The sequence below is a fragment of the Tamandua tetradactyla genome, chromosome 18 (genome assembly GCF_023851605.1).
Source record: "Tamandua tetradactyla isolate mTamTet1 chromosome 18, mTamTet1.pri, whole genome shotgun sequence".
Classification (NCBI taxonomy): Eukaryota; Metazoa; Chordata; class Mammalia; order Pilosa; family Myrmecophagidae; genus Tamandua; species Tamandua tetradactyla.
The window spans coordinates 12,347,404-12,374,694 of NC_135344.1; the positions used below are offsets into that span (position 1 = coordinate 12,347,404).

At 37.8% G+C, this 27,291-nt stretch overlaps 1 protein-coding gene across 3 annotated transcripts in view; it reads left to right on the plus strand.

The window, feature by feature from the left end:
• The window catches only part of CD226 (CD226 molecule), a 106,718-nt gene extending 88,003 nt beyond the window's left edge, over window positions 1-18,715 (plus strand). For all 3 annotated transcript variants that reach the window (XM_077135255.1, XM_077135257.1, XM_077135256.1), the window contains exons 5-7: window positions 6,902-7,004; window positions 11,415-11,469; window positions 13,447-18,715. In XM_077135255.1, coding sequence (XP_076991370.1) covers window positions 6,902-7,004; window positions 11,415-11,469; window positions 13,447-13,554 — 266 coding nt within the window. In that variant the 3' untranslated portion in view covers window positions 13,555-18,715. The remainder of the gene's footprint in view (window positions 1-6,901; window positions 7,005-11,414; window positions 11,470-13,446) is intronic.
• Window positions 18,716-27,291: the final 8,576 nt, after the last annotated feature.

Here is a 27,291-nt window from a genome sequence, read left to right on the forward strand (position 1 = left end):
AAAGTGGCTGCTGAGAATGGACAACAACTCTTCTTTCTTTAAGAGGGGGTGGAGAGCTGACATTATTCAACCTGAGATCTATTGGCAGAATTTAGGGAAGTGAATGTGAGAAACTATTGATTAACCTCTTAAAGCAGTCATCCATACCCAACTGCTTTTCCTTTAAAAATTTTTGGCAAAGGAGGGCCAACTTGTGTGGTGAAAGCAGCCTGATTCTTAAGCACTAATTGTTCAAGTTAGACCAGCCAAGAACAAGGGGAAAAGTGATGTTGAGTACAGGCTAGAACATTCTAGATTGTAAGCTCTCTGGAGTGTGACAGAAACCTCCACCTGATCCCCATGCTTTTCCCTTCCTTCTTTGGGAAAAATACTTTTCTGCGTGGCTGTCTTTAAATTGTCCAGGGCTTTTCAAAACAATGTGAGCTTCATTTAGGCACCAAATTTGTTTTCACCCAACACTTTATCTAGTCTCAGGTGCACAGTATGCCTTCGATTACTGTGTGTTGAATGAATGAATGAATGAATGAATGTGTCTGACTCCAAAAGGTCAAACATTTCTGGAGGAGATTAAAAAGAGGCAATGCATTTCTTAACAAAGGATGCATTTGAAAGTTGGATTTATAATTGACCAGTGACCCGAATGGTAATACTTTTCTGTGGATTCTATTTCTAAACTCCATATGATTTATAGCTTAATAAAGATGATAATTAATTCTTAAGGATTCCTGAGTATACGTCTAAGAGAAGCTACCTGCATGCTGCCCTTTAAATATAACTGCTGGAATTTAGTAAATCATTCTGTTTTAAGCATGCAGACCTTTAAGTTTTGTATATATATATTTTTCTGATTACAAAAGCAATCATTTAGAAAATTTGGAAATTACCAAAAAGCCTAAAGAAAATGATTACTTTAATTCTACTCCTCAGAGGTCATTACTTTTAAAATTTGGCGAGCTTCCTTGCAGGCTTTTCCCCATATGGCCTATTATCTAACCAAGATAATATTGCATATGCAATTGTGAGTCAGGTTTTTGAGATCTTAGGTAACCTCATATCTACTATAGTCAGCATTTTCCCATCCCATAAAAATTCTTTACAAATGTAATTCTGTCTAAATAGCAGTGATGCTCAAAGAGTAGTCCTAGGACCAGCATCTTAGGTACCACCTGGGAGCTGTTAAAATGTATGAACTCTTGGACCCACCCACACCTGTTGAGTCAGAAATTCTGAAGGTGGGACCAGGTAATCTGTGTTTTCATAAGAGCCTCATGTGGTGCCCATGCATATGTAATCTGAAAACCAGTGGTGCATGCACATTTGTCTACTGTTGGGAAATAAGGATCTTCCTTCTCCTGTTAGAAATGTTTTCCAAAATGCTCTGTTCACATTTCTGATCATTTCCTAGAATAGAGAACTTAATCAAAGGTGCGAGTGCTGAGAGTAAGGTAGGACGCACATAGAGACAGATTTTTTTTCCAGAAGCAAGTTGTCGCAGTTTTCAGCACCTCAAATAGTACTTATGATTGTTGATCTCACTACAGTCTTCCTTCTATAAAAACTTATGCTTTGAGCACATTTAGTGACGATGTTTGTTTCTTTCTTATTGTCCTATATAAATTTTTTATTGTTTATATTTATTTTTGTTAATATTTAATAAAGTAGTAACTGTTTTTAATATATAAATGTTGTATGTAATTGTTTATAATCAAGAAATGAACCATTTTTTTAAATGCCAAAACTCTGCAAAATAATTTCAGGTGTTTTGTTTATTTTTAAAAAATGTGAGAAGAGCTTAAAAAAAGGTTAATTTCTTATATGCTGGAAAGAAAATATCATTTTTTCCTTTTGTAGGTGGTGGTTAATTTATCTTTGTTTTGAATGAGTTTTGCTTTCCTTCTCCCCATCAAATTTTAATAAAATCCACATTCTACACATAAAGTATTTTAAGTGTTCATATATTTTCTACTGTTGTTCTCCTTATATACTAAACAAAATTTTTTTAAAAAGATAATATTCACTATTTTTCTTAGTTTTGAAGTAAAATTTACAAAATTTTACTAGCTAGACTTGGGCTCCTACAATGAAATAATGAGTTAGGGAGAAGAACTCAAGCGTGGCTTTTAGGCTGTGGTAGGAGTCAAGACAGTCTGGGGATCACAGCACAAGCTTTGAACCTCATTTGTGTTTCTGAGTTTGAAAGTTTGGATTTTAGAAGGCACTGAAGACCATTCCCCAGGGTTCAGTTTGACTCCATTCCATCCAGCAGGTACTTATTGAGTGGCTTCTCTGTATAAGGCACCTCCAGGGTGCTCTGTTGGGGGGTTGGGAGAGGTGTTCATGGCAGGAGGACACAAAATAAATATGAATGGTCTCTGCCATCACCAAGCTCACCTCCAGGGATGAAGGGCCTCAGGCAGGTGATTTTTTTGAATATTGGCTCGTGAGATTCTTACCACAACTCTGTGATGTGCTAAGAATGATGTCATTGGCATCACTTGACAGGTGAAGAAACAAATGCAGAGAAGGTTAGGGAATTTGCTGGAAGTCAAACAATGAAAGAGCCAGGTTAAGAACTTCAGGTTCCTAGACCATTACTCTTTCCATTTAAAATTCAAAATGGATAACATGTCCACATGTTGTATTTGAGTTTTTAGAGACTTTCTTTTGAAATACTTTCAAACAGGACAGATAAAAAATAATAGAAACCCCATAAAGAAAATCCAATATATCCCTACCACCACCCCCAAGATACCCAGATCCACCAATATTAGCATTTTGCCATATTTGCCCTGTCATTCTCTCTCTGTTCTCTGAACACTTGAATATACATTATATACACCACGTTCCTTGAACACTTAATGCTGCCCTGTATGTTTCCTAACAATGAGGATATTCACTTACATAACCACCTTAAGTGCAGCTATCAAGTTCAAGAAATTTAACATTGATACAGAGCTCACAGTCTATATTCTGATTTTTTTCATATGTCTCAATAGTGTCTCTTTGAACCTTTTCTCCTTGCTTGCTAGATCCTCTATGAAATCACATATTACACTGAATTGCTACTGTCTCTTTGGTTTCTCTCTTTTTTATTGTGGGATCAAATATACAACATAAACTTTCCTTCTCAAACATTTCCAAGAATACCATTCAATGGGATTAATCACGTTCAAAATATTGTGATACACTCACTACCTTCCATTACTAAAACTTTTCTATTTCCTCAAACAGAAACCCTATACCCATTATGAATTATCTCCCCATTCCCCCCTACCCACGTCCACCTATGAGCTTACTTATTCTTTAATGTTTTCTTTATAGTTGCCATGGATTCAAATTTAACATCCTAAGTCTATAACAATCTCATTTGCTTTGATACCAACTGTTCTATTTTGCTAGCTGCTGGAATGTAATATACCAGAAACAGAATGCCTTTTAAAAAGGGGTATTTAATGAGTTGCTAGTTTACAGTTCTAAGGCCAAGAAAATGTCCCAATTAAACAAGTCTATAGAAATGTCCAATCACAGGCATCCAAGGAAAGATACTTTGATTCAAGAAGGCCGATGAAGTTCAGGGTTTCTCTCTCAAGTGAGAAGGCACTTGGAGAACACAGTCAGGGCTTCTTTCTCAGCTGGAAGGGTACATGGCAAACATGGTGTCATCTGCTAGCTTTCTCTCTTGGCTTCCAGTTTCATGAAGCTCCCTGGGAGGTGTTTTCTCCTTGTTCATCTCTAAAAGTCACTGGCTGGTGGACTCTCTGCTTCGTGGTGCTGCAGCATTCTTTGCTCTCTCTGAATCTCCTATTCTCCAAAATGTTTCCTCTTTTATAGTACCCCAGTAAACCAATCAAGACCCACCCAAATGGGTGGAGACATGTCGTCACCTAATCCAGTTTAACAACCGCTCTTGACTAAATCACATCATCCAGGGAGATGATCTGATTACAGTTTCAAACATACAGTATCGAATAGGGATTATTCTACCTTTATAAAATAGGATTTTGATTAAAACATGGCTTTTCTAGAGGGCATACATCCTTTTAAACCAGCACACCAACTTAACCTCAGCAGCATACACAAACTATGTTCCTATACCCACCTTCTCCCACCTTTATGTAGTTCTTTTTACAAATCATATTTATACATAATGAGTCCCAAACCACTGATTTGCCCATACAATTTATTCATTTGTCTATTGGATCCTGTAGGGAGTAAAAAGTAGGGTCACAAACCAAAAATACAATAGCGTTTTATGCCAGATCTTTATTTCTTCATGTGGCTTTGTCTATTATCTATTCTCCTTTCTTTTCAATCTGCAGAGCTCTAGAGTATCTTTTGTAGGGATAGTCTAGTGTTGACAGACTCCATCAGTTTTGTTTATCTGGGAATGCTGTAATCGCTCCTTCATTTTGAAAGACAGTTTTGCCAGATGTAGAATTCCTGGTTGGAAGTTTTTGGCTCTTAGTAGTTTAAATATGTCCTCCCTCCACGTTGTTACCTCCGTGGTTTCTAATGAGAAATAGGCACTTGATCTCACTGAGGCTCCCTTGTACATGACACGTTGCTTCTCTCTGCAGCTTTCAGAACTGTCTCTTCATCTTTGGTGTTAGCTTGATTATAACATGATGTGGTTTGGGCCTATCTAGGTTTATCCTGTTTGGAGTTTTTTGAACATCTTAGATGTGTATATTAATGTCTTTTCTTAGATTTGGGAAGTTTTCAGCCATTTTTTCTTTAAATTTTCTTTTGCTCTTCTTCTGGAACTCCCACAATGTGTATATTGGGATGCTTTGATGTGTGTTCCACAGGTTCCTCAAACTCCGTTCACTTTCCTTCATTCTTCCTTCTTTCTGCTTCTCAGATTGCATGACTTCAATTGTCCTATTTTCAAGTTCTTTGATTCTTTCTTCTTTCAGCTCCAATTTGGTCTTGAACCCATCCAGGGAATTTTAAATTTCTGATACTGTGGTCTTTTGCTCGTTCGGTTCCTTTTATAATTTCAGTCTCTTTATTGGCATTCTCTTTGTGTTCATCTATCATTTTCCTGATTTCCTTTAGTTATTTTGTCCATGTTTTTCTTTAGCTCTTTGAGCGTATTTAGGACCATTAAAAAATTAATTGTTTGGTATATCCCAGGTCTGATCCTCCTCACTGATGGCTTCTAATGCTTTAATCTTCTCCTCTGCCTGTGCCATCACTTCCTGTTTCTTTGTATGTTTGTTACCTTCATTGAAACCTGGACCTTTTGATATTTTAGTGTGTTACTGCTGGAAGGTAGATTTTGAGACCTCTTTTCCTTAAGCTTGAATCCAACTAGTGTTATGGCAAAGTTTTCCTTGAATGTCAGAAGTTAACACAAAATAAATAAAAAAAAAGAAGAATAAAAGATAACCCCATTCCAAGTTTTTGCAGAGTGATCTGTGCAAGTGTCTTCTCTCAAGGCTTATCTGCACAATGAGTTTAGAGAATAGTTCCAGGCCAAAGCATAAGGCCCCCCCAATGACCTGCATCTTTTCTGAGGCATGCAGGTGACCCTGGAAATCCCCATTTACATGCCCCCAAATGTTCCCTCTTCCTTAGGCAACTGTTCCCTCACAGACCCAGTCATTTACTGGATGTCCTACAGCCAGCAGTTTCCTGCCCCAGGTAGCATGACTTGATGGCTCCCCCCAGCATTTGCTAGGAGAGCTCTGTGCTTCTACATGTAGGGCAAGTTCTGGGATGACAGTCCCTTCTCCTCCCTCCAGAACCAGAGCCAGGGACCTACTGGGAGAGCAGGCTGGCTTTGTGCCCAGCCAGGGAGGGGTAAGGAAGGGGCAGCTGCGGCACTAGGAGATCCTACTGCTTTCTTTTTTATTAGAAAAATTGTGGCTTTACAGAAGAAATTATGCATACAATACAAGTTTCCCCCATATGACTCTGTTATTAACACCACCCATTAAGATGGTATGTTTGCTATAATTAATGAAAGCACATTTTTATAATTGTCCTACTAACTATAGTCCATGACTTCCCTTAGGGTTCATTGTGTTGCATAGTTCTATGGATTTTTTTAAATTTTATTTTATCTAGTCACATATATACCGCCCCAAATTTCCCCTTTCAACCACATTCAAATATCTAATTCAGTGGTGTTAATTATATTCACAATGTTTGCTACCATCACCACCACCTATTGCCAAAATTTTTCTACCACCCCAAATAAAAACTGTGAACAATTTAATAATTAACTCCCTATTCCCCACCCCCACCCCATCCCCTGACAACCTGTATTCTAGATTCTGACTCTATGAGTTTATCCTACTGCTTTTAAGTGACCTGTTTTTTGATTTGGCACTTATTTCTCTGGGGGGATGGGAGCTATGTATCTTACCTTGTCATCTTGATTGGGGTAGCCCCTTGATTATTTTTTTAATCACTGATTCAAATCAAGTAGCAAATATTTCTTCATCAAAGTGCTTCCTGTAAATATCAAAGCTGCATACCATTGTGTGCTGAATGCACTTAATGTATCAGGTATAAAATTGGTCTTCATTCATGTTCTATTTTGATAGTCATTTTTTCCTACAAATGATTTTGTGTGTGTGGTCAGAAGTTGATGAGAATGAAGTGGTACTTGTTTCTAACACGTACTCTTTCTAGTCTTGTTTTTCTTAAGGTGTTAAATCCTACCAAATCAAGAATGTAAGCCAAAAATGTGTGAAAAGTCAGAAATATTTAGGGGACTTATGAAGCAAATACATCTTTTTCTTTTCTCTTGTAACTTTTTTACTGGGCAATTTTGTTTGTTTTGGGTTTTCACTCTATAATGATTTATATACATTTCCCTCATTATCCCACTTCCTTTATTCAGCTTTAGTTGAATTCTTAATTCCTGCTATTATTATTGTTTTCCTCCTAGGTAACACCAATCACCACTTCATCTTATTAACGGCTGGAGGGACAGCTTTGTTGCTGCTGTTTGCTATTCCGATCACCACCTTCACTGTCTCTCGTTATTACAGGTGAGTGTGGCACCTTAGCTCGAGTCAGGTGAGCCTTGAGTAATTCTGCTGATAAGAGATCCTCTGTGCATGACCTACCAGCTTGTAAGCTATCTCAGCACACAGACATTTTTTGAGTACAGTTATCCTACAAGGGTGGAGAAGTGGCTGTGCTGTTAGAAGAGAAGGCTAGAAGAGCACATGTAAGAATTAGTAGGAGTTGGCCGCCTGCCTTATGTTAACATAACTTTCTCATGCTGGGCAGCCACCTGCCTTGGGTCTGGGCTTGATCTCTCACCCACCTAAAGTCTTTCTCCTCCAAGGGAAAAACTGCAGAGGTAAGGGGTGCTGTGCACGTGTGTGTGTGTGTGCATGTATGTGAGAGAGAGAGAGGAGAGGGAGTGGAAAATAGAGAGAGAGAGAGAGAGAGAAAGGAAAGGGAGAAGAAGAGAAAGACATTGATTTGAGGAAGGGAAAGATCAAGGGTTTCACAGTGATAGCACCTTCATTTCCTCATCAACTATTTATGGTACACAGTGGTGAACAAGATGGAATGAAGCTCACGTTTTAATAAGCAAGCTGCATAATTTCAAATTGTTATGTCTGCTCTGAAATGAGCAATTAAGGTGTTATTATTAAAAATTTCTGAGGAGGCTACTTTAGGGAGGGTAGTTGGCCAACTGGCCTCTACTAAAGTTTCCTCCCTTTAATTGTCTTGAGGCACACTTGGGAATGTTCTAGAATATTCTTATTAACCTTTAAGGAATCTCACATATCTGTCAGCTCACTTGTCTGGGTTTTTGATGCACTTAGTTATAACCATATTGTATGAAAATACTCTTTTTTACTTGAATTCCAGTTAAAGTGTTTACTTCTTAAAGGGAGGAAGGAACCAAACTTTTGTTACCCCCATTTTGAACGTCTGACTCCCTAAGTACGTGTTGAGTGAATGAATGGCCCCATCTCCATGCCTCTGCTCCAGTATTACCAAAAGTACGTGTGTGCTCACACAGTTCTGTTAATTGGATTTCCAGTGGGGGCCTCTTCCTTCATCTCCAATCCATAGCCCCAGCCTCTCCCTCCTGGAGAATCTGCTTACTGCTCACCTGACTTACTGTGATAGTCTCCAAGCTGGCCTCCTTCTCTCAGAGACACCAAAGGGCTGACAACTGCTCCAAAGTCCCCTGTACTCAAAGGCCAGTAAGCACCAAGTGTGAAATAAGAGTTCAGTTTCTAACCCATCCACTTTTTCACGATTCCTCTTTTAAAAGCAAGACTGGCCGTGCCTTCTCTCTGCTTACAGCCCTTTCCTATCTCCCCACTGCCACCAAGGTAAGTGACAGCTCATTAAACTGGCCACCAAGGGTGTGCCAGGTTCTGACCCCAGCCTCGTTTTCAAGCCTAATTTTCTACCTTAGTCCTCCCAGAGGAGACAGATTTTGTGAAAAGTGTAACTTTATCCTTTGAACACTTTCAGCTCTCTTCCCAGGTGGTGTGTCAGTGACATGCTGTTTCTCCCATATTTGGCCTTAACCCTGAGCAGCCTTTGAGATGCAGGGCCCCCGCCCCTCTGAGCTCTGTCCTGGGCGCCTTCCCTGCAAATAGACTGGTGCCACCAACCAGAAGGACAGCTTCTCCTTAGCTGCTGCTCTCGCATTCTGCTTCGTGTTTTCATTATTTTCATCCAAACAGCGGGGATTGTGTTTCATTCACTTTTTTTTGGTGTTTTGGAGCATTTAGCATAAATCTTTCCAACAATGAATATTCAATAAGCACTTGTCTAATTAAATTAAAAAAACCAAAAAGATCGTTTTACCTTTCTCTCCATCATCGGCCACTCTCGAGTCTCCCCCAATCAGAAATGAGCAAACTGAGGTAAGGAAGCCGGGGTGTTAGCGATACCCAGCCTTTCTCTAGAGCTTCACCTTGGCAGATAAAAAATATGCGGAGGGCAGAGCTGACGGGAGGTTCACGTGGGGACACGGGCGACACGACCAAAAGGGACAGCAGCAGGAACAGCTCTCCGGAGGGTCACAGATGTCGAACGTGGTGGATTTTGCTTCATGAAAATTTAGCTAGTCCCTTTCACGTGACTAGCTGAATGGGACTGTAGAATGTATTTTGCCACTTGGTTGAATGTGGTAAAAAGAAGATTAATGGACTTGGATGCATCATGATGGGGGAAGGCCACAGAGGAGAAAGCACTGGTTTTATCTACCTTCACCCTAAGGTTTGAGGTTGCTACTTCAGTTGGAAATGCTTTGAAAATGACCCAAGGGCTTAAGCAGTGACCTCTGAACGCGCTCTTGGAGACTGTTGAAAGTAATCCTGAAGCTTCCGGTGTAGTGGCTTGGACAGCAGCCCATCAGTCAGCGTGCCTGAACGGAACCGAGTTCTCACCTCACACAGGGCACCTCTGTGCACAGTGCACTGCTCCTTGTTTGTGTTTGCATTTAGAGATTAGAATAGTACCGGAATCGAGTGGACAGGGCTGGGCACAGTGCACAGGACTAGTAAATGTGAGAGGAGCCAAAATGTAGACTGTAGATTGATACCTGTGTTTGTTGGAAGAAATTTCACATTTAGTGAGCCCCTGCAAAATGTTGGACACATGTTTAACATTCCTTGTCTACTTCGATGTTCCATATAAGTAGGGGGACAAACTTGTCCAAGTTTTAGCCTTGAAAGGCCCACATCCCAGGAACTCCTTAGTTCTAGGCAAACTGGAACAGTTGGTCAACCTAGAACAAACCATAATATTTGTATTATCTTTATTGTAGAGACAGGGGACTGGACTTCAGAGATGTCAGTAACTCGGCTAGTAAATTGCAGAGCATAAGTTCAATGCAGATCATGTGTCACTAAACTCTATATTCTCTTGTCTTCATCACCTTGCATCCTCTTGGCTTATTTTATTTTTAATTTGGATGTATTTGAGAAAGTTGATTTTATATCATGAGATAACAAGCCTTGTGGACCATGAGTTAACAAAAGCTCAAAAGTCATAGATCTGTGTATCAGTCCCCTCAGCTGTCAAAGAGGCTATCACTTATGTTATAATTTCTTTCAAGAATTAAGTAACTTTATATAGAATACCTCACAACGTCTTGTACATAGTAATACCCAATGACTCTTGGACACTGTCATCTACTAGACAGACCTTTCTTTTTAACCATATTCATCTGGCTTTTGACCAAAGACAGGTTTTGTGATGACATCTAGAAGGGGCCATTAATATCCATCACCTGGGCAACATTTCCTTGGCTAGAGATTATGGCCTGGTTTTCAAAATTTCCATGAAGGAATTATAATCTCATCATTTAAAAAAATCACCTACATTTTTGTATCTAATTCATCTCCTCTCTTTTTCAATAAGTATCTTTTATTTGGGGAGATAATTCCATCATGTCATCATACTGCTTTTCTTATGCTTGGGTATTGGCGTTTACTTACAATTGCCTCTTTTCTCCTTCATTTGCATTTTCAAAGATTCACCATGAAGTTAGGTCTTCATAGGTTTCATTGGAATTGTGGAGGGTGGTTTAATAGTTTGGCTCCGGATGGCCCATTCAACCACAAAGAAATGATTCCAGATCTAACAGAGCCCAATGTCTAGAGGAGGGCTGTGGATTTGAATCCTGGTCTCTCCACCAGCTAACCATGAGAATTTGGGCTATTGCTGTTCTTCATTCTGCTTCAGTTTCTTGGGCTATCAACTGTCTGTGTAATAACCCACTATGAGCCATTCTCCAGTAAATCCTTGAGATCAAGTATTAATGTACACTGGCAGGATACACATTTAGTTGCCTGTCCCACCTTGGAGAAGGTAAGGAAAATGTAACACAATATAGGTCAATAGAATTTTGGGTAAATATGTGTGGTAGTTAGGTTCAGGTTCAGGTGCCTAGTTCTATTGCTGTGGGCATGAGCCAGTGTCGCTGATTACATCTCCAGTTGGCTAGGAGTCGTGCCTACTGCAAAGAATGATGTTTGATTGAACTGGATGTTTAAATGAGAGAGCTCAATGCAGCACAGCCCAAGCAGCTCAACACTCACAGCTCAGCCCAGGCCTTTGGAGATGCAGAAAGAAATCACCCCTGGGAAAGTTGTTGGAACCCAGAGGCCTGGAGAGAAGGCCAGCAGAGATCACCCTGTGCCTTCCCACATAAGAAAGAACCTCAGTTGAAAGTTAGCTGCCTTTCCTCTGAAGAACTATATGTTTTTAACTAAGTAAATCCCCTTTTATTAAAAACTAGTCCATCGCTGGTGTATTGCATTCTGGCAGCTTTGGCAGACTAAAACAGTGTGTATAAGGCAACTGTGGATAGCTATTTAGTAAGTGCACATGGGCAGGTGAGGAATGCAGTATTTAAACTGATTCTAGTGCTAAGTATAATTTCTTAATATGCTGTCTTGAATGTGTATTCCCAGGAGAAGGAGACAGGAAAGAGTTCTAAGTAAGGAGTTACATGATACACAGAATAAGGTAAGTTTCTTCAAAATTATAATTTTTCCCCTTTTGTGCCCTGCAAAAGTTCTGTAAAGTCAGTCTGTTTCACAGTTAGCAATCCTTTTTTTTATTTCTCCTTTCAATAGCCAGGTCATGCAGTTGCCTGAAATCTAAGTGTCAACTATTTAAAGAAACAATTATTATCTGAACTACACTGTTTTTATTGACACCCTTTGAGATCAGGTTTTCTTTTTACTAATAGCAATTACATTGACATATCATAATCAACAAACTGCACATGAGGTTGGAGGGACAGCATGATGGAATGGGTAATGGATGGATTCTTAATACGGACATCCTTGTTTCAAATCCCAGTTCTGCTACTTTATTAGCTGTGTCAACTTGGATAAGTTTTGTCATCTGTGCAATAGACACAATAATATTTTTTTATGTCATAAGGTTACTATAAAGATTAAATTAAATTAAATGGCATGAAAGACCCAGAAGCACACCATGCATATAGAAGGACCCTAAACATGGTATTTGTGGTTATTATTACCTTTGGATGGATTTATTCAATGAGTGCTCAAGTTAGATTATAAAGCAAAAGATTTTTGTTATGGGTTGCAGTTTGAGAAACCATCAAATTTTCCTCTTCATCTACCTTGCTACTGTCCCTTATTGTTTTATTAAAATAGTAGAAACATCCTCTGGGTTTGCAGATGAGAGGGATGTTTATTTTTATGCTCATTGTCTCTATTATTGATAAGCTATTTCTCTTTAATATGCATTCAGTTTTATGAAATTTCACAATAAAATATTTTCCCCAAGTGCTATTCAAAATTACATCAGTTTCTCTTCAATTTAAATATTTGCAACATAGAACAAAGCATGCTAATTGGCCCACAAGTCAAATTTAGAATTTTTAACAATTCGATACGTGTGCTTTAGACTCTTAGTAATCTATCAGATTTACTGTTTTTTTTTTAAATTAAGTAGTTGCTCTTTGCAAAAAAGAAAAAAAAATTTTTCTAAATGATTTTTGGTTTGCTTCTTGACAACATCTTCAGAAGAGTCAAGAAGCCTTAAATTGTTTCATCTGCCATCCCAGCAGTCAATAAAATGGTGCTCTTGTCCTGTACAATTTTTGGGTCCCCTCTTCATCCTTAGCAATTGCCCACTTAATCCAATCCAAAACCAAATTTATTTCTGTGAATTTCAGGGAGAAAAGCAGCTTTACAACTCTCTGCATTAGGTACCTAACTTTTTCAGGTTCCTGTAGAATCTTGATAATATTTTAAAAGTTGGTTAGAAAAATAGATAGCAAGTGAAACTGTGAAAGATAAAGATGTTAAACCACCTTAATTCTTTTGTTTTGTTTATGCATACTATATAAATAACAATGGTGCTTGAAATTGCCTTTTACTTTCTTTTGTAAATACCAAAATTACTCTAAATGTCCAAATGCCCATCAAAGGATCCCTCTCTCATTCTTCCTCTCTGGTTGGAATGGAGAACATGAATGATTGCATAGCATCATCTTTGCAGTGAAGGGCAGCTTTTGTTAATTTCTTTCCTTGTGTTCGGAATTGCCTATTTTTCAAGTGTGGACACTATATTTAAAAATATTTGTTAATTAACACATTCATTCAAAAGACCTTAATAGGTACATACAATGGAAAAATATTATATGAAATTTTCCATACACAAGATTTGGGGAATAGCCTAATATTGGGAAAAGGAGCTATATGCCCAAACAGGTAATTCATGAACCAATATGGCAGGCACTAACCAGGTTAGTTTTCATATGTGTCTCACTCAGAGTCTGGCAAATCAAGAATGTGATTACTAATAAAAATTTGATAAGTTGAAGAGAATATTATGAAATTGATCATAATGGGAATTTGACCTGTATCAAGGCCTTGATAGCAGGCCAGAGTTATAGTTTGAATGTCTTTGTTAGCTCCTGAAATGCGGTGCACTGTTGAAATCCTTTCTTGTTTGTCTTTCCAGCCAGCCAACTACAGAAGTGCCATCTCTACCAATCCACCCTTGGAAGTTGCAAGAGAGGATATTTATGTCAACTACCCTACCTTCTCCCGTAGACCAAAGACCAGATAATATAAGCTTTTTTCTTGGTCTGAGCAAATTAATAATGACTATTAGTACATGAGACCTTTGGACAATTTCTACCCATTCCCCAGATTGACTCCATTTGTTTCATTTGAGAAGAAAAATACTGCACAACCTAGAAAACATTCTTAATAGAAAAGTTTCAGAAAACCTGACTCTAATGATGTGCTTATACATAAACAGGAACTTATTGAATCATGAAATGGAATAATCCAGGTGAAGTTCAAGCTTCAGCAAGGCTATTTACCGGGGCTAAAATGTTATCTAGAATTAAGTATGGGCATACACTGATTTCTGGATCCCTTTCCATGGTGTTGGAGTCACTTCCTTGGTGTTGGCCTCGTTCTCATGCAGGCTCTCACTGTACTTTCAAGATGACTGCTAATAACTCTTGGCAATTCACAATCCTATTTATGTCTGGGGGGAAGTTTCCTTCTTTGATAGAGCAAATAAATTGGGTTCTTTTTCCATTAAAATAACACCATGGCCAGAAAGGAGGAAATAGCTTAAGTTAGATAAAGGTTCTACTTCTGGAGCTGGGGGTAGAGCCAAAACACATTACTGGGAAATTCATAGTTCTGGTAGAAGAAGAAAAGGGGAGCCCAGAAGCTGGGGAGGTGACCAACAAATGTTGGCTGCGATGATGTTCCAAGGCAGCTCTAGTTAATCAACTCTTAAGTGAATACAAGAATGGACCTAGGTTAGTGCTCTCTCTCCCCACTGTTAGAATCTTCTATATCACCAGAGTCCAGAAGTGTAATTGGCAGTAGAATAAATGAAAAGCCACAAAGAAGTAAAAAGTGCCAGGGAAATCTCTTCCCTTTTCCATCCTGCTCTATCTAGAATTTTCGTCACCATGCCCAAGCCAAGCGTTCTACAGGTATAGAAGATGGTTCAATAACAGCTTTGTATTTTAATATTGATTTTTTCCTATTTTGAGAATTATTTTTTAGTACATAAATTCTCTTAAAGGGGTCAGGCACTGAGGCATTTATAATTTTTTTAAATAGTCATGTTAAATTTGAATACAAGAAAAATAAAGACAGATGGAATACAAGGAAAACAATGATAGTTGGAAATGGTGATACAGGCTAATAGGGTAGAAAAGTGAGAGGGAGGAGACAGGGAAGGAAGAAAGCAGATCAAAGAATAGGAGGATACAAGGAAAAACTTCTGCTCTACAATTTAGCCAATTAAGGAGACCATATCTGATATGTCCAAATTTTAGATGGAGGTGAACAAAGAAGACTGTTTGTGAAACTAAATAAAACTGTCTTCGGTCATCATGAAACCACAATGGTCATTATTAAATAATGTGATCATTCATCTCTGAAAGATTCATTACTCATTTTGACAAAAGCTGCATTTCAGTGTCAAAGTTGCAGCTCTCATGAAAATCTTAAGGGAAGCAAAACCAATTTCTCATGTTGTCCATGCAGATTCTAAGTTTGTAATTTTCCATTTTAGCACATCAGTGAATATTTTTGTGATATTAAATACCGTGCCTGCCAAATAGTGCAATTACTATGTGAATTACAGAAATTTTGGCAGGTCCTGTCTTGTTTGAGAAGGAAAATGGAGACGACCATTTCCCAGTTGCACCTGTATCTATGCAAAAGGAGTGAACAACTCTCATTTTTATTACATTTGCATAAAGATCTTTATATTTGGATTCAGGAAGTGTTTCCACAAATATACTAGCATGGCAAAACTATCTGGCCCTGACAAAGCTTTCGTGGCTGGATCTGTGTTTGCGTAGGGAAGCTGGCATAAAGAAACAGTATCGTTTCAAAGGGAAACTCTTTTTTTCCCATAAAGCTTGAAGACACGATTACTTTCTGGAAGATTCTGAAAACCAATTTCTCAGTGATGGTTGTAGGTGAGGAGGAAAACACTGCCCACATTGAGACATGGGGAAACGTCAATCTTCTTCCAACAGAGACAGTTGTTACCGGGATGCGATCTTCATGAGCAGATATAATTGTCTGGGGGCCTGTGTTCCTGGTTTCCTGAAGACTTTTGTGGCAAACCACCTCGCTGCCGCAAAGCTTAGAGTATTTGGAACTTGCCCCTTTTTCTATGGGTGCTTTATTTATTTATTTTTAAATCTCTCAATCAAAACTAGTATAAGACCCCTGCCTCGCTCCCTTCTTTTTTATATACTCTTCAGCTGCAGAACTCGGTGCTTCAAGACGGCAAAAACCACATAAATCTTGCAGAAATTCTTGGCCTCCCTTGCTGCTCCTATTACATTTTGCTGTTACAGGGACAGAATTCTGTTCATTTCCACTGTCTGGATGTTTTCATCCAGAGCACTTCCATCTGAGCTTTTTTAAAAAAACTCTTAAACTTAATTCACTAGAGTTTGGGGACTCTACCTACTGTATATTTTGTTTTCTCCTAATCTCTTATGCCTACTGTTCTGGTTGATATTGAGGAAGCCAGCAGAAACAGACCCACTGGAGAAAAGATCGGAAATGAAATTAATTGTATTTTAAATCTCTTTGAAAGCTGCTGCTTCAGAAGCAAGGTTCTTCCTTATATTCTTTTTTGCATATGTAATTTATGTTGTATACTATACAACAAAATTAAAAATCTTTGCTTCCTTTGAATGCCATTATTTTATATTTGCATTGAAGTGATCAATGAAAAGGAATTGCTGTGTGTTGCCTGGGTAGGTGGTTCGGTAAGTTTGTTAAATGTCGTTTTGGAGTAAACACTTTTGTCAAGAAAAAAATGTGTTTTATTAACCTACAGTGGCTATGTATTGATTATATTAGCATCTGAGAGACCTTCAGACACAGTTAAAGGCCTTTATAAACTCCGAGGAAATAGAATAAAAATTTCAGTAATTTTTATCGTGTTTATGGATGGGAGGCAGTTGAAGACTGTAATTTTCATTTAGCAAAGATGTGAATTTATAGAACGTTTTATATAATCATTTTATTACTAAGATTCCACACATGTACATTTAAAATACACTGACTTTCAATTTATAAGATAAAACAAGATAAAAATAATTTTAGTGAATTTACTTTTACTGTATACCTCAAAGTTATGTTGGTTTATCTAGAACTGTATTAAATAAAAATTACAACTGAATTGCAGTAATTTTTCAAACTAGTAGAGGTCAAATTGAAATTCAAAATCACTGTAATTAAAATGCTCCTCCTTGGTTTATAATGATGTGCTGTATTTTGTACTGCTTGTATGAAATTTCAGTGAAGCTGAAGAGAATGTAGAATAAAGAGGCTTATAAAGTATAGGTGGAGGGGTTAAATCGTGAATATAAAATTGAGCTTCATTCCATAATAGCCACAAAAAAAATCTTTAAAAAATATGAAACAGCACAAACATGTTTTATTACCATCGTTATTTTGGCCGTGGTTAAAATGTCATTTCTAGGAAGCGCTGACCTTGCAGTTACCCTTTTCTATAAGTGAGTGTAATTTTTCCTTGGACTGTTCTTTGGAGTTATTCTAGCCAAATCTCTAGCCTCTTGAACATTTACTGAAAAAAATAAAATAAAAACTTAAAAAAAAAAACTTTCTCTATTGCTAGTGAGCCGATAGGCAGAACTGCAGCTTCTAGAAGTAACAGCAACACTTTCTAAAGAAATGTTACAAACCTGTAAGTCAATTTACATGTTAGGTTTTTCTAAGTTCAAAGCACTAACTACCTAGTGAGGTGTTGTGAGAAAAGGTCTAATTTATGGATATAGTGAGAAATGTACGAGACAATCCTGTTTTATACCTGGTTTATGTCTCTGAATGATATTGTATGGCTGTAACTGAGAAGTCATGATTTAAGGGGTGGTTGTGATTACAGAGTTATTATACAGATGTTCCTTTTTTACTTTCTGGTATATTAGAATAGATTCAGGGAAATACCTGAAATCTCTGAGCTGTAATCCAGCTGCCTTGATACAATACAATAATGATTGTATGGCCTTTATCTTGGGCCCTTGTGATTATAAAAACTTTGTGACTAACCTTCATTTGTACCCATTTATCCTGTTTTTTTACTTTAGATCTTGTGATCACTTAAGCAGCTCCTAATGTTTATTAATGAAGAGTCTTGGGTCAGCCCAGAACTGACCCACCCCAAGTCCGAAGTTATTTTGATAAATGAAACTGTAACCAAAATGGGCCCATCTGACATGCACAATAGCTTAGACTTGAACCTAAAAGTCACCTATACCTTATTATAATACCCTACATCACATCCGTCATCATATTAAAGCTGCCATTTTCTTACATACATGTTGTGACTAAGCATGCAATCAATCTGTGCATGCTCAGTAATAAGATCACCTCTAATTACATCATCTGGGGCCACTGTGCTCATTATCCTAAAACCTGACCCTCTTTTTGTAAAAAAAAAACAAAAAAACATTTTTTATTGTGAAATATAACATACATACAAAAAAAGCCAATACATTTCAAAGTACATTGTAACAATTAGTTATAGAACAGATTTAAAAGATTGGTATGTGTCACGGCTCCACATTTCAGGTTTTTCCTTCTAGCTGCTCCAAAACACTGGAGACTAAAAAGAAGTGTCAATATAATGATTCAATAGTCATATTCATTTGTTAAACCCTAATTTCTCTGTTTTAACTCCGCCTTCTTCCAATATTTAGGGATATTTGAGTTATGCCCATTTTAACTTTTTGCATGTTGAAAAGGATGTCGACTTTATGGGATGGGGGATGGAACTGGTTGATATTCTTAGACTGGCACCTCTGGGTTTCATGACTTATCTGGCCTTAGGCTTCTGAAAAGTAAACTTAGTGTGTGCAACTTTTGTAGGAGCTTAGATGAGCCCTAGGTGTTCTTTAGGGTTTACAGGAATGATGTTGTTGATGATGTTGGTTGGGGTTTGGCAAACACATGGCAATTAGCAATGTTTAGCTGAAGCTTGCATAAGAGAAGCCTCTTGACTCCATTTGAACTGTCTTGGCCACTGATACTTTGATTGTTACATTGCTTCTGCCCCTTTATGTCAGGAAGTCATCATCTAACCCAAGGTGCCAGGGCCAGGCTCATCCCTACCCATCTTTTTTTTTTTTTTTTAATTAATTAACGGAAAAAAAGAAATTAACCCAACATTTAGAAATCATACCATTCTACATATGCAATCAGTAATTCTTAACATCATCACATAGATGCATGATCATCGTTTCTTAGTACATTTGCATCGGTTTAAAAGAACTAGCAACACAACAGAAAAAGATATAAAATGTTAATATAGAGAAAAAAAATAAAAGTAATAATAATAGTAAAAAACAAAAAAAACAAAAAAAAAACCTATAGCTCAGATGCAGGTTCATTCAGTGTTTTAACATGATTACTTTACAATTAGGTATTATTGTGCTGTCCATTTTGAGTTTTTGTATCTAGTCCTGTTGCACAGTCTGTATCCCTTCAGCTCCAATTACCCATTATCTTACCCTGTTTCTAACTCCTGCTGGACTCTGTTACCAATGACATATTCCAAGTTTATTCTCGAATGTCCGTTCACATCAGTGGGACCATACAGTATTTGTCCTTTAGTTTTTGGCTGGACTCACTCAGAATAATGTTCTCTAGGTCCATCCATGTTATTACATGCTTCATAAGTTTATCCTGTCTTAAAGCTGCATAATATTCCATCGTATGTATATACCACAGCTTGTTTAGCCATTCTTCTGTTGATGGACCTTTTGGCTGTTTCCATCTCTTTGCAATTGTAAATAATGCTGCTATAAACATTAGTGTGCAAATGTCCGTTTGTGTCTTTGCCCTTAAGTCCTTTGAGTAGATACCCAGCAATGCTATTGCTGGGTCGTATGGCAATTCTATATTCAGCTTTTTGAGGAACTGCCAAACTGCCTTCCACAGTGGTTGCACCATTTGACATTCCCACCAACAGTGGATAAGTGTGCCTCTTTCTCCGCATCCTCTCCAGCACTTGTCGTTTTCCGTTTTTTTGATAATGGCCATTCTGGTGGGTATGAGATGATATCTCATTGTGGTTTTGATTTGCATTTCTCTAATGGCCAGGGACATTGAGCATCTCTTCATGTGCCTTTTGGCCATTTGTATTTCCTCTTCTGGTAGGTGTCTGTTCAAGTCTTTTTCCCATTTTGTAATTGGGTTGGTTGTCTTTTTGTTGTTGGATACTAGACTTTATCCAACAAAAATAAATTCTGGATACTAGACTTTATCTGATATGTCGTTTCCAAATATTGTCTCCCATTGTGTAGGCTGTCTTTCTACTTTCTTGATGAAGTTCTTTGATGCACAAAAGTGTTTAATTTTGAGGAGCTCCCATTTATTTATTTCCTTCTTCAGTGCTCTTGCTTTAGGTTTAAGGTCCATAAAACCGCCTCCAATAGTAAGTTTCATAAGATATCTCCCTACATTTTCCTCTAACTGTTTTATGGTCTTAGACCTAATGTTTAGATCTTTGATCCATTTTGAGTTAACTTTTGTATAGGGTGTGAGAGATGGGTCTTCTTTCATTCTTTTGCATATGGATATCCAGTTCTCTAGGCACCATTTATCGAAGAGACTGTTCTGTCCCAGGTGAGTTGGCTTGACTGCCTTATCAAAGATCAAATGTCCATAGATGAGAGGGTCTATATCTGAGCACTCTATTCGATTCCATTGGTCGATATATCTATCTTTATGCCAATACCATGCTGTTTTGACCACTGTGGCTTCATAATATGCCTTAAAGTCAGGCAGGGCGAGACCTCCAGCTTCGTTTTTTTTCCTCAAGATGTTTTTAGCAATTCGGGGCACCCTGCCCTTCCAGATAAATTTGCTTATTGGTTTTTCTATTTCTGAAAAATAAGTTGTTGGGATTTTGATTGGTATTGCATTGAATCTGTAAATCAATTTAGGTAGGATTGACATCTTAACTATATTTAGTCTTCCAATCCATGAACACGGTATACCCTTCCATCTATTTAGGTCTTCTGTGATTTCTTTTAACAGTTTTTTGTAATTTTCTTTATATAGATTTTTTGTCTCTTCAGTTAAATTTATTCCTAGGTATTTTATTCTTTTAGTTGCAATTGTAAATGGGATTCGTTTCTTGATTTCCCCCTCAGCTTGTTCATTACTAGTGTATAGAAATGCTACAGATTTTTGAATGTTGATCTTGTAACCTGCTACTTTGCTGTACTCATTTATTAGCTCTAGTGGTTTTGTTGTGGATTTTTCCAGGTTTTCGACGTATAGTATCATATCGTCTGCAAACCGTGATAGTTTTACTTCTTCCTTTCCAATTTTGATGCCTTGTATTTCTTTTTCTTGTCTAATTCTTCTGGCTAGAACCTCCAACACAATGTTGAATAATAGTGGTGATAGTGGACATCCTTGTCTTGTTCCTGATCTTAGGGGGAAAGTTTTCAATTTTTCCCCATTGAGGATGATATTAGCTGTGGGTTTTTCATATATTCCCTCTATCATTTTAAGGAAGTTCCCTTGTATTCCTATCTTTTGAAGTGTTTTCAACAGGAAAGGATGTTGAATCTTGTCAAATGCCTTCTCTGCATCAATTGAGATGATCATGTGATTTTTCTGCTTTGATTTGTTGATGTGGTGTATTACATTAATTGATTTTCTTATGTTGAACCATCCTTGCATACCTGGGATGAATCCTACTTGGTCATGATGTACAATTCTTTTAATGTGCTGTTGGATACGATTTGCTAGAGTTTTATTGAGAATTTTTGCATCTATATTCATTAGAGAGATTGGTCTGTAGTTTTCTTTTTTTGTAATATCTTTGCCTGGTTTTGGTATGAGGGTGATGTTGGCTTCATAGAATGAATTAGGTAGTTTTCCCTCCACTTCGATTTTTTTGAAGAGTTTGAGGAGAGTTGGTACTAATTCTTTCTGGAATGTTTGATAGAATTCACATGTGAAGCCATCTGGTCCTGGACTTTTTTTTTTAGGAAGCTTTTGAGTGACTAATTCAATTTCTTTACTTGTGATTGGTTTGTTGAGGTCATCTATTTCTTCTTGAGTCAAAGTTGGTTGTTCATGTCTTTCCAGGAACCTGTCCATTTTATCTAAATTGTTGTATTTATTAGTGTAAAGTTGTTCATAGTATCCTGTTATTACCTCCTTTATTTCTGTGAGGTCAGTAGTTATGTCTCCTCTTCCATTTCTGATCTTATTTATTTGCATCCTCTCTCTTCTTCTTTTTGTCAATCTTGCTAAGGGCCCATCAATCTTATTGATTTTCTCATAGAACCAACTTCTGGTCTTATTGATTTTCTCAATTGTTTTCATGTTTTCAATTTCATTTATTTCTGCTCTAATCTTTGTTATTTCTTTCCTTTTGCTTGCTTTGGGATTAGTTTGCTGTTCTTTCTCCAGTTCTTCCAATTGAACAGTTAATTCCTGCATTTTTGCCTTTTCTTCTTTTCTAATATAGGCATTTAGGGCAATAAATTTCCCTCTTAGCACTGCCTTTGGTGCGTCCCATAAGTTTTGATATGTTGTATTTTCATTTTCATTCGCCTTGAGGTATTTACTAATTTCTCTTGCAATTTCTTCTTTGACCCACTTGCTGTTTAAGAGTGTGTTGTTGAGCCTCCACGTATTTGTGAATTTTCTGGCACTCCGCCTATTATTGATTTCCAACTTCATTCCTTTATGATCCTAGAAAGTGTGTGTATGATTTCAATCTTTTTGAATTTGTTAAGACTTGCTTTGTGACCCAGCATATGGTCTATCTTTGAGAATGATCCATGAGCACTTGAGAAAAAGGTGTATCCTGCTGTTGTGGGATGTAATGTCCTATAAATGTCTGTTAAGTCTAGTTCCTTTATAGTAATATTCAGATTCTCTATTTCTTTATTGATCCTCTGTCTAGATGTTCTGTCCATTGATGAGAGTGGGGAATTGAAGTCTCCAACTATTATGGTATTTGTGTCTATTTCCCTTTTCAGTGTTTGCAGTGTATTCCTCACGTATTTTGGGGCATTCTGGTTCGGTGCATAAATATTTATGATTGTTATGTCTTCTTGTTTAATTGTTCCTTTTATTAGTATATAGTGTCCTTCTTTGTCTCTTTTAACTGTTTTACATTTGAAGTCTAACTTGTTGGATATTAGTATAGCCACTCCTGCTATTTTCTGGTTGTTATTTGCATGAAATATCTTTTCCCAACCTTTCACTTTCAACCTATGTTTATCTTTGGGTCTAAGATGTGTTTCCTGTAGACAGCATATAGAAGGATCCTGTTTTTTAATCCATTCTGCCAGTCTATGTCTTTTGATTGGGGAATTCAGTCCATTAACATTTAGTGTTATTACTGTTTGGATAACATTTTCCTCTACCATTTTCCCTTTTGTATTATATATATCATATCTGACTTTCCTTCTTTCTACACTCTTCTCCATACCTCTCTCTTCTGTCTTTTCATATCTGCCTCTAGTGCTCCCTTTAGTATTTCTTGCAGAGCTGGTCTCTTGGTCACAAATTCTCTCAGTGACTTTTTGTCTGAGAATGTTTTAATTTCTCCCTCATTTTTTGAAGGACAATTTTGCTGGATATAGGAGTCTTGGTTAGCAGTTTTTCTCTTTTAGTAATTTAAGTATATCATCCCACTGTGTCTAGCTTCCATGGTTTCTGCGGAGAAATCTACACATAGTCTTATTGGGTTTCCCTTGTATGTGATGGATTGTTTTTCTCTTGCTGCTTTCAAGATCCTCTCTTTCTCTTTGACCTCTGACATTCTAACTAGTAAGTGTCTTCGAGAACGCCTATTTGTGTCTAATCTCTTTGGGGTGCGCTGCACTTCTTGGATCTGTAATTTCAGGTCTTTCATAAGAGTTGGGAAATTTTCAGTGATAATTTCTTCCATTAGTTTTTCTCCTCCTTTTCCCTTCTGTTCTCCTTCTGGGGCACCCACAACACGTATATTTGCACGGTTCATATTGTCCTTGAGTTCCCTGATACCCTGTTCAAAATTTTCCATTCTTTTCCTGATAGTTTCTATTTCTTTTTGGAATTCAGATGTTCCATCCTCCAAATCACTAATTCTATCTTCTGTCTCTTTGAATCTATCATTGTAGGTATCCATTGTTTTTTCCATCTTTTCTACTTTATCCTTCACTTCCATAAGCTCTGTGATTTGTTTTTTCAGTTTTTCTATTTCTTCTTTTTGTTCAGCCCATGTTTTCTTCATGTCCTCCCTCAATTTATCGATTTCGTTTTTGAAGAGGTTTTCCATTTCTGTTCGTATATTCAGCATTAGTTGTCTCAGCTCCTGTATTTCATTTGAACTATTGGTTTATTCCTTTGACTGGGCCATATTTTCAATTTTCTGAGCATGATCTGTTATCTTCTGCTGGTGTCTAGGCATTTAGTCAGATTTCTCTGGGTGTTGGACCCAACAGGTTGAAAGATTTTTCTGTGAAATCTCTGGGTTCTGTTTTTCTTATCCTGCCCAGTAGGTGGCGCTCGTGGCACACGTTTATCTGCGGGTCCCACCAGTAAAAGGTGCTGTGGGTCCTTTAACTTTGGAAAACTCTCGCCGTGGGGGAGGTGTGCCAGCCGAAGCAGCTTGGAAGAGTGCCAACCGGCCCGGGGGTCCGAATGCGGGGAGGGTCGCCGGCCACCGCAGCCCGGGAGAGCGCCCGTCCGAATTTCCTAGTCGGCCTGGGGCACCAAGCATGGCGGGAGGGCACCAGCTGCCGCAGCCCAGGAGAGTGCACCGTTCCCAGCCGGACCGGGGAGTCACGTGTTTTGAAGGGACCCCCCGTTCACCGTTCTCCGGGGCCTGGGGATTTCCGATCCAATTCTCTCAGTTGGTCCGGGGGGCCTCGCATGTTGGGGGTGCCAGCTGCCATGGCTTGAGGGCACCGCCTGCCCAATTCTGCCAGTTGTCCCAGGGAGGAGGAAGGGAGGGACTCCGGCCACTTGCCGCCCCGCCTGGGAAAGCCCGCGCCCCTCGGCGATCTCACCGGAGCTGGTTCTCCCAGACAGTCAGCCGTTCCAGGATGGGGTACGCTGTCTTTTTGATCTCTGTCATGGCTCTGGGAGCTGTTCTGTATCGTTTCTACTCCCCTAGTAGCTGTTCTGGAGGAGGAAAGGTGAGGGTGGCCTACCCATCTTTTAATCCTATAAAACTATCAGAATTATTGTAGTTTGGGGAGACAGATTTTGGGGCCAATAGGCTATCTGATCTCCTGTTTTGTAGCTGGCGATAAACTTTTTCTCTCTTTGCAACCCTGGTCTCTCAGGAATTTGAATGCATTAGGCAAAAGAATCCACTACCTATGTCTGGTAAAATGGTCATCTTCTTTAAAATGCTTTTTCCAGTTTTTCTGTGCAATTTATGATACTTGGTTTTTGTTGGGCATGCAAAAATGTGCCATGATTACATTTTCTGTTGTTTAAATCAATAAAATGCAGTGCTCTACGATCATTAGTTTCACTTGTCATCAAAGAATGGTGGAGAAAATTCCTGCAGAATAAAATTTGAAGGATTAAATGCAGAAAAAATTCAAATCATAATACTTGGTGAGTTCTAACTTGATGCAATATTCTGTGTATTTTATAAGTACATGTATTTCAAAGGGCCAAGTAGTTGAACAAATTATTATTTTTTTTAAATAGAAGTCCCTTCCCCTCCCTTATTTTCCCTCCATGGAGAAAACACATTTCACATCTTTTAACTGATTATTTCATTTCCCTCCACCTTTCAAAAAAATAACATGTTCATATTACTACTAGATTTTTTTCAATTTAGACATCATTTATTGATCTATATTTCTTTTCTTACCCTAGACTCACTTGCCTACACTTTCCTATCTGCCCATCCTTCCAGAATATTTAGGTCAGTTTTTTTTATTATATCAGTTTTGATTTAGAAAAAAATTTTCAACACTTCTCAGTTGGACCATGTGGTAAAAATGATTATTGTCTTTCCTACGCACTTTTTCCCCTCCCTAGTTCAGCTAATCATTTTCTAATTTTAGCTTACGTTTTAATAGTTACTATACATTTTTTAAACTCTTCCCCAGCCATCTAAATATTCTCTTGAGACCTTCTGTGATGCAGTAAGTATCCTAGCAATTTCATTTTCCTTGAAGGCTCCCTTTGAGCCTTGATTTGGGCCAATGAGTGGAGGTTCTTTCTGCAGGTGATATAGCTGTCATCTGGGGTTCCCCTTCACCCAGAAAACAAAGAGACAGGACAATAAGAAAACCTAGAATCAATTCTAGAAAATTTCCCAGAAATAGTCATGTTTTTCAGATGGCAAGTGTTTCACAATTTCCCAGAATGTTGAATAATAATAGAACATTGTTATATATATTAGATATATTTATGGATATATTTATTTATATATTAATAATATATTTATTAACTATATAACATATTGATAATATAATATAATGTAAATATATTTATTAATTTTGTCTGAGTCTATTACAGGTATATTCAAATATATCCAAGATAGTTTTGGGTAAATTTGTGAATAAATAAATAGATACGAGTTACTATCTCTATGAAATCTTTCAATTGGTAGCCTTGGAACAGTGTCCAAGACTTTATGTTTCATAAAGAAGCACTTGAGATTTGATTTGAATATAAGGCTTCACCAATTTCCCATAGAATGGGTAGATATATTGCATATTTTTTTAGACTTTCTACTTTAGCTTTACTTCAGTGTATTGGTTTGAAGCTGTAATGTACCCCAGAAAAGCCATGCCCTTCAATCCTGATTGAGTATTGTAGCATGGAAGACTTTGATTAGATTGTTTCCAGGGAGATTGACCCACTCAATCATGAGTGTGACCTTTGATTAGATTATTGCCATGGAGATGTAACACACCCAATTGTTCATGTAGCCTTTTGATTAGACGGAGATGTGACTCTGCCCATTCAAGGTGGGTCTTGAATAGTTAACTAAAGTTGTTTAAAAGGAGAGACATTTTGAAGAAAACAGTTGCTTCAGAGCTGACAGAGATGCAGACATTTGGAGATGCTTGGAAAGGTGACACAGAGAATAGACACCTAGACATGGATGTTTGGAGATGCAGAGCCCAGAAGACATCCCTATGTCCTTCCCATGAGATGCTAAGAAGACCAGAATCCAGAGTTGGGTCCTGGAGGAGGTAAGTGAAGGCCCACAGATGCTTAGAGAGTAAACCCCTGGCATCAGAAGTTGGAAGCAATGGAACCGGGAACAAGGACCAGCAGATGCCAGCCATGTGCCTTACTGTATGATAGATACCAGCCTTTCTTGAATCAAGATATCTTTCTCTGGATGCCTTAGTTTGGACATTTTTGTGGCCTTAGAACTGTAAACTTGTAACTTAATAGAATCCCTTTTTAAAAGCCATTCTAATTCTGGTATATTGCATTTTGGCAGCATTTAGCAACCCCAAACACTCATTTATTGGTTGTCTTTTTTTTAAAACTGCATCTTATGCCTAGACACAGACATAACTTTACATGTAAGATCAATTTCTTTGCACCATACTCCAAAATTTCAAATAAGGAGTTGACTTGTGCCCATTTAGTATGGAAACTGCTAATTAAAATGCCATAAAGTTATAGTGGGTATGATTTGACCTAAAGGTGGAACATAAGTGCACAGGCAGTACATACCTTGTGCATTTGGTCAACTAAGTGAAGGTTCTCTCTGTATTAAATTCTCGTGAGTTTTCCCTCACAATTATCAAGTCCCCAAACCCCCAATGAGTATAAATAG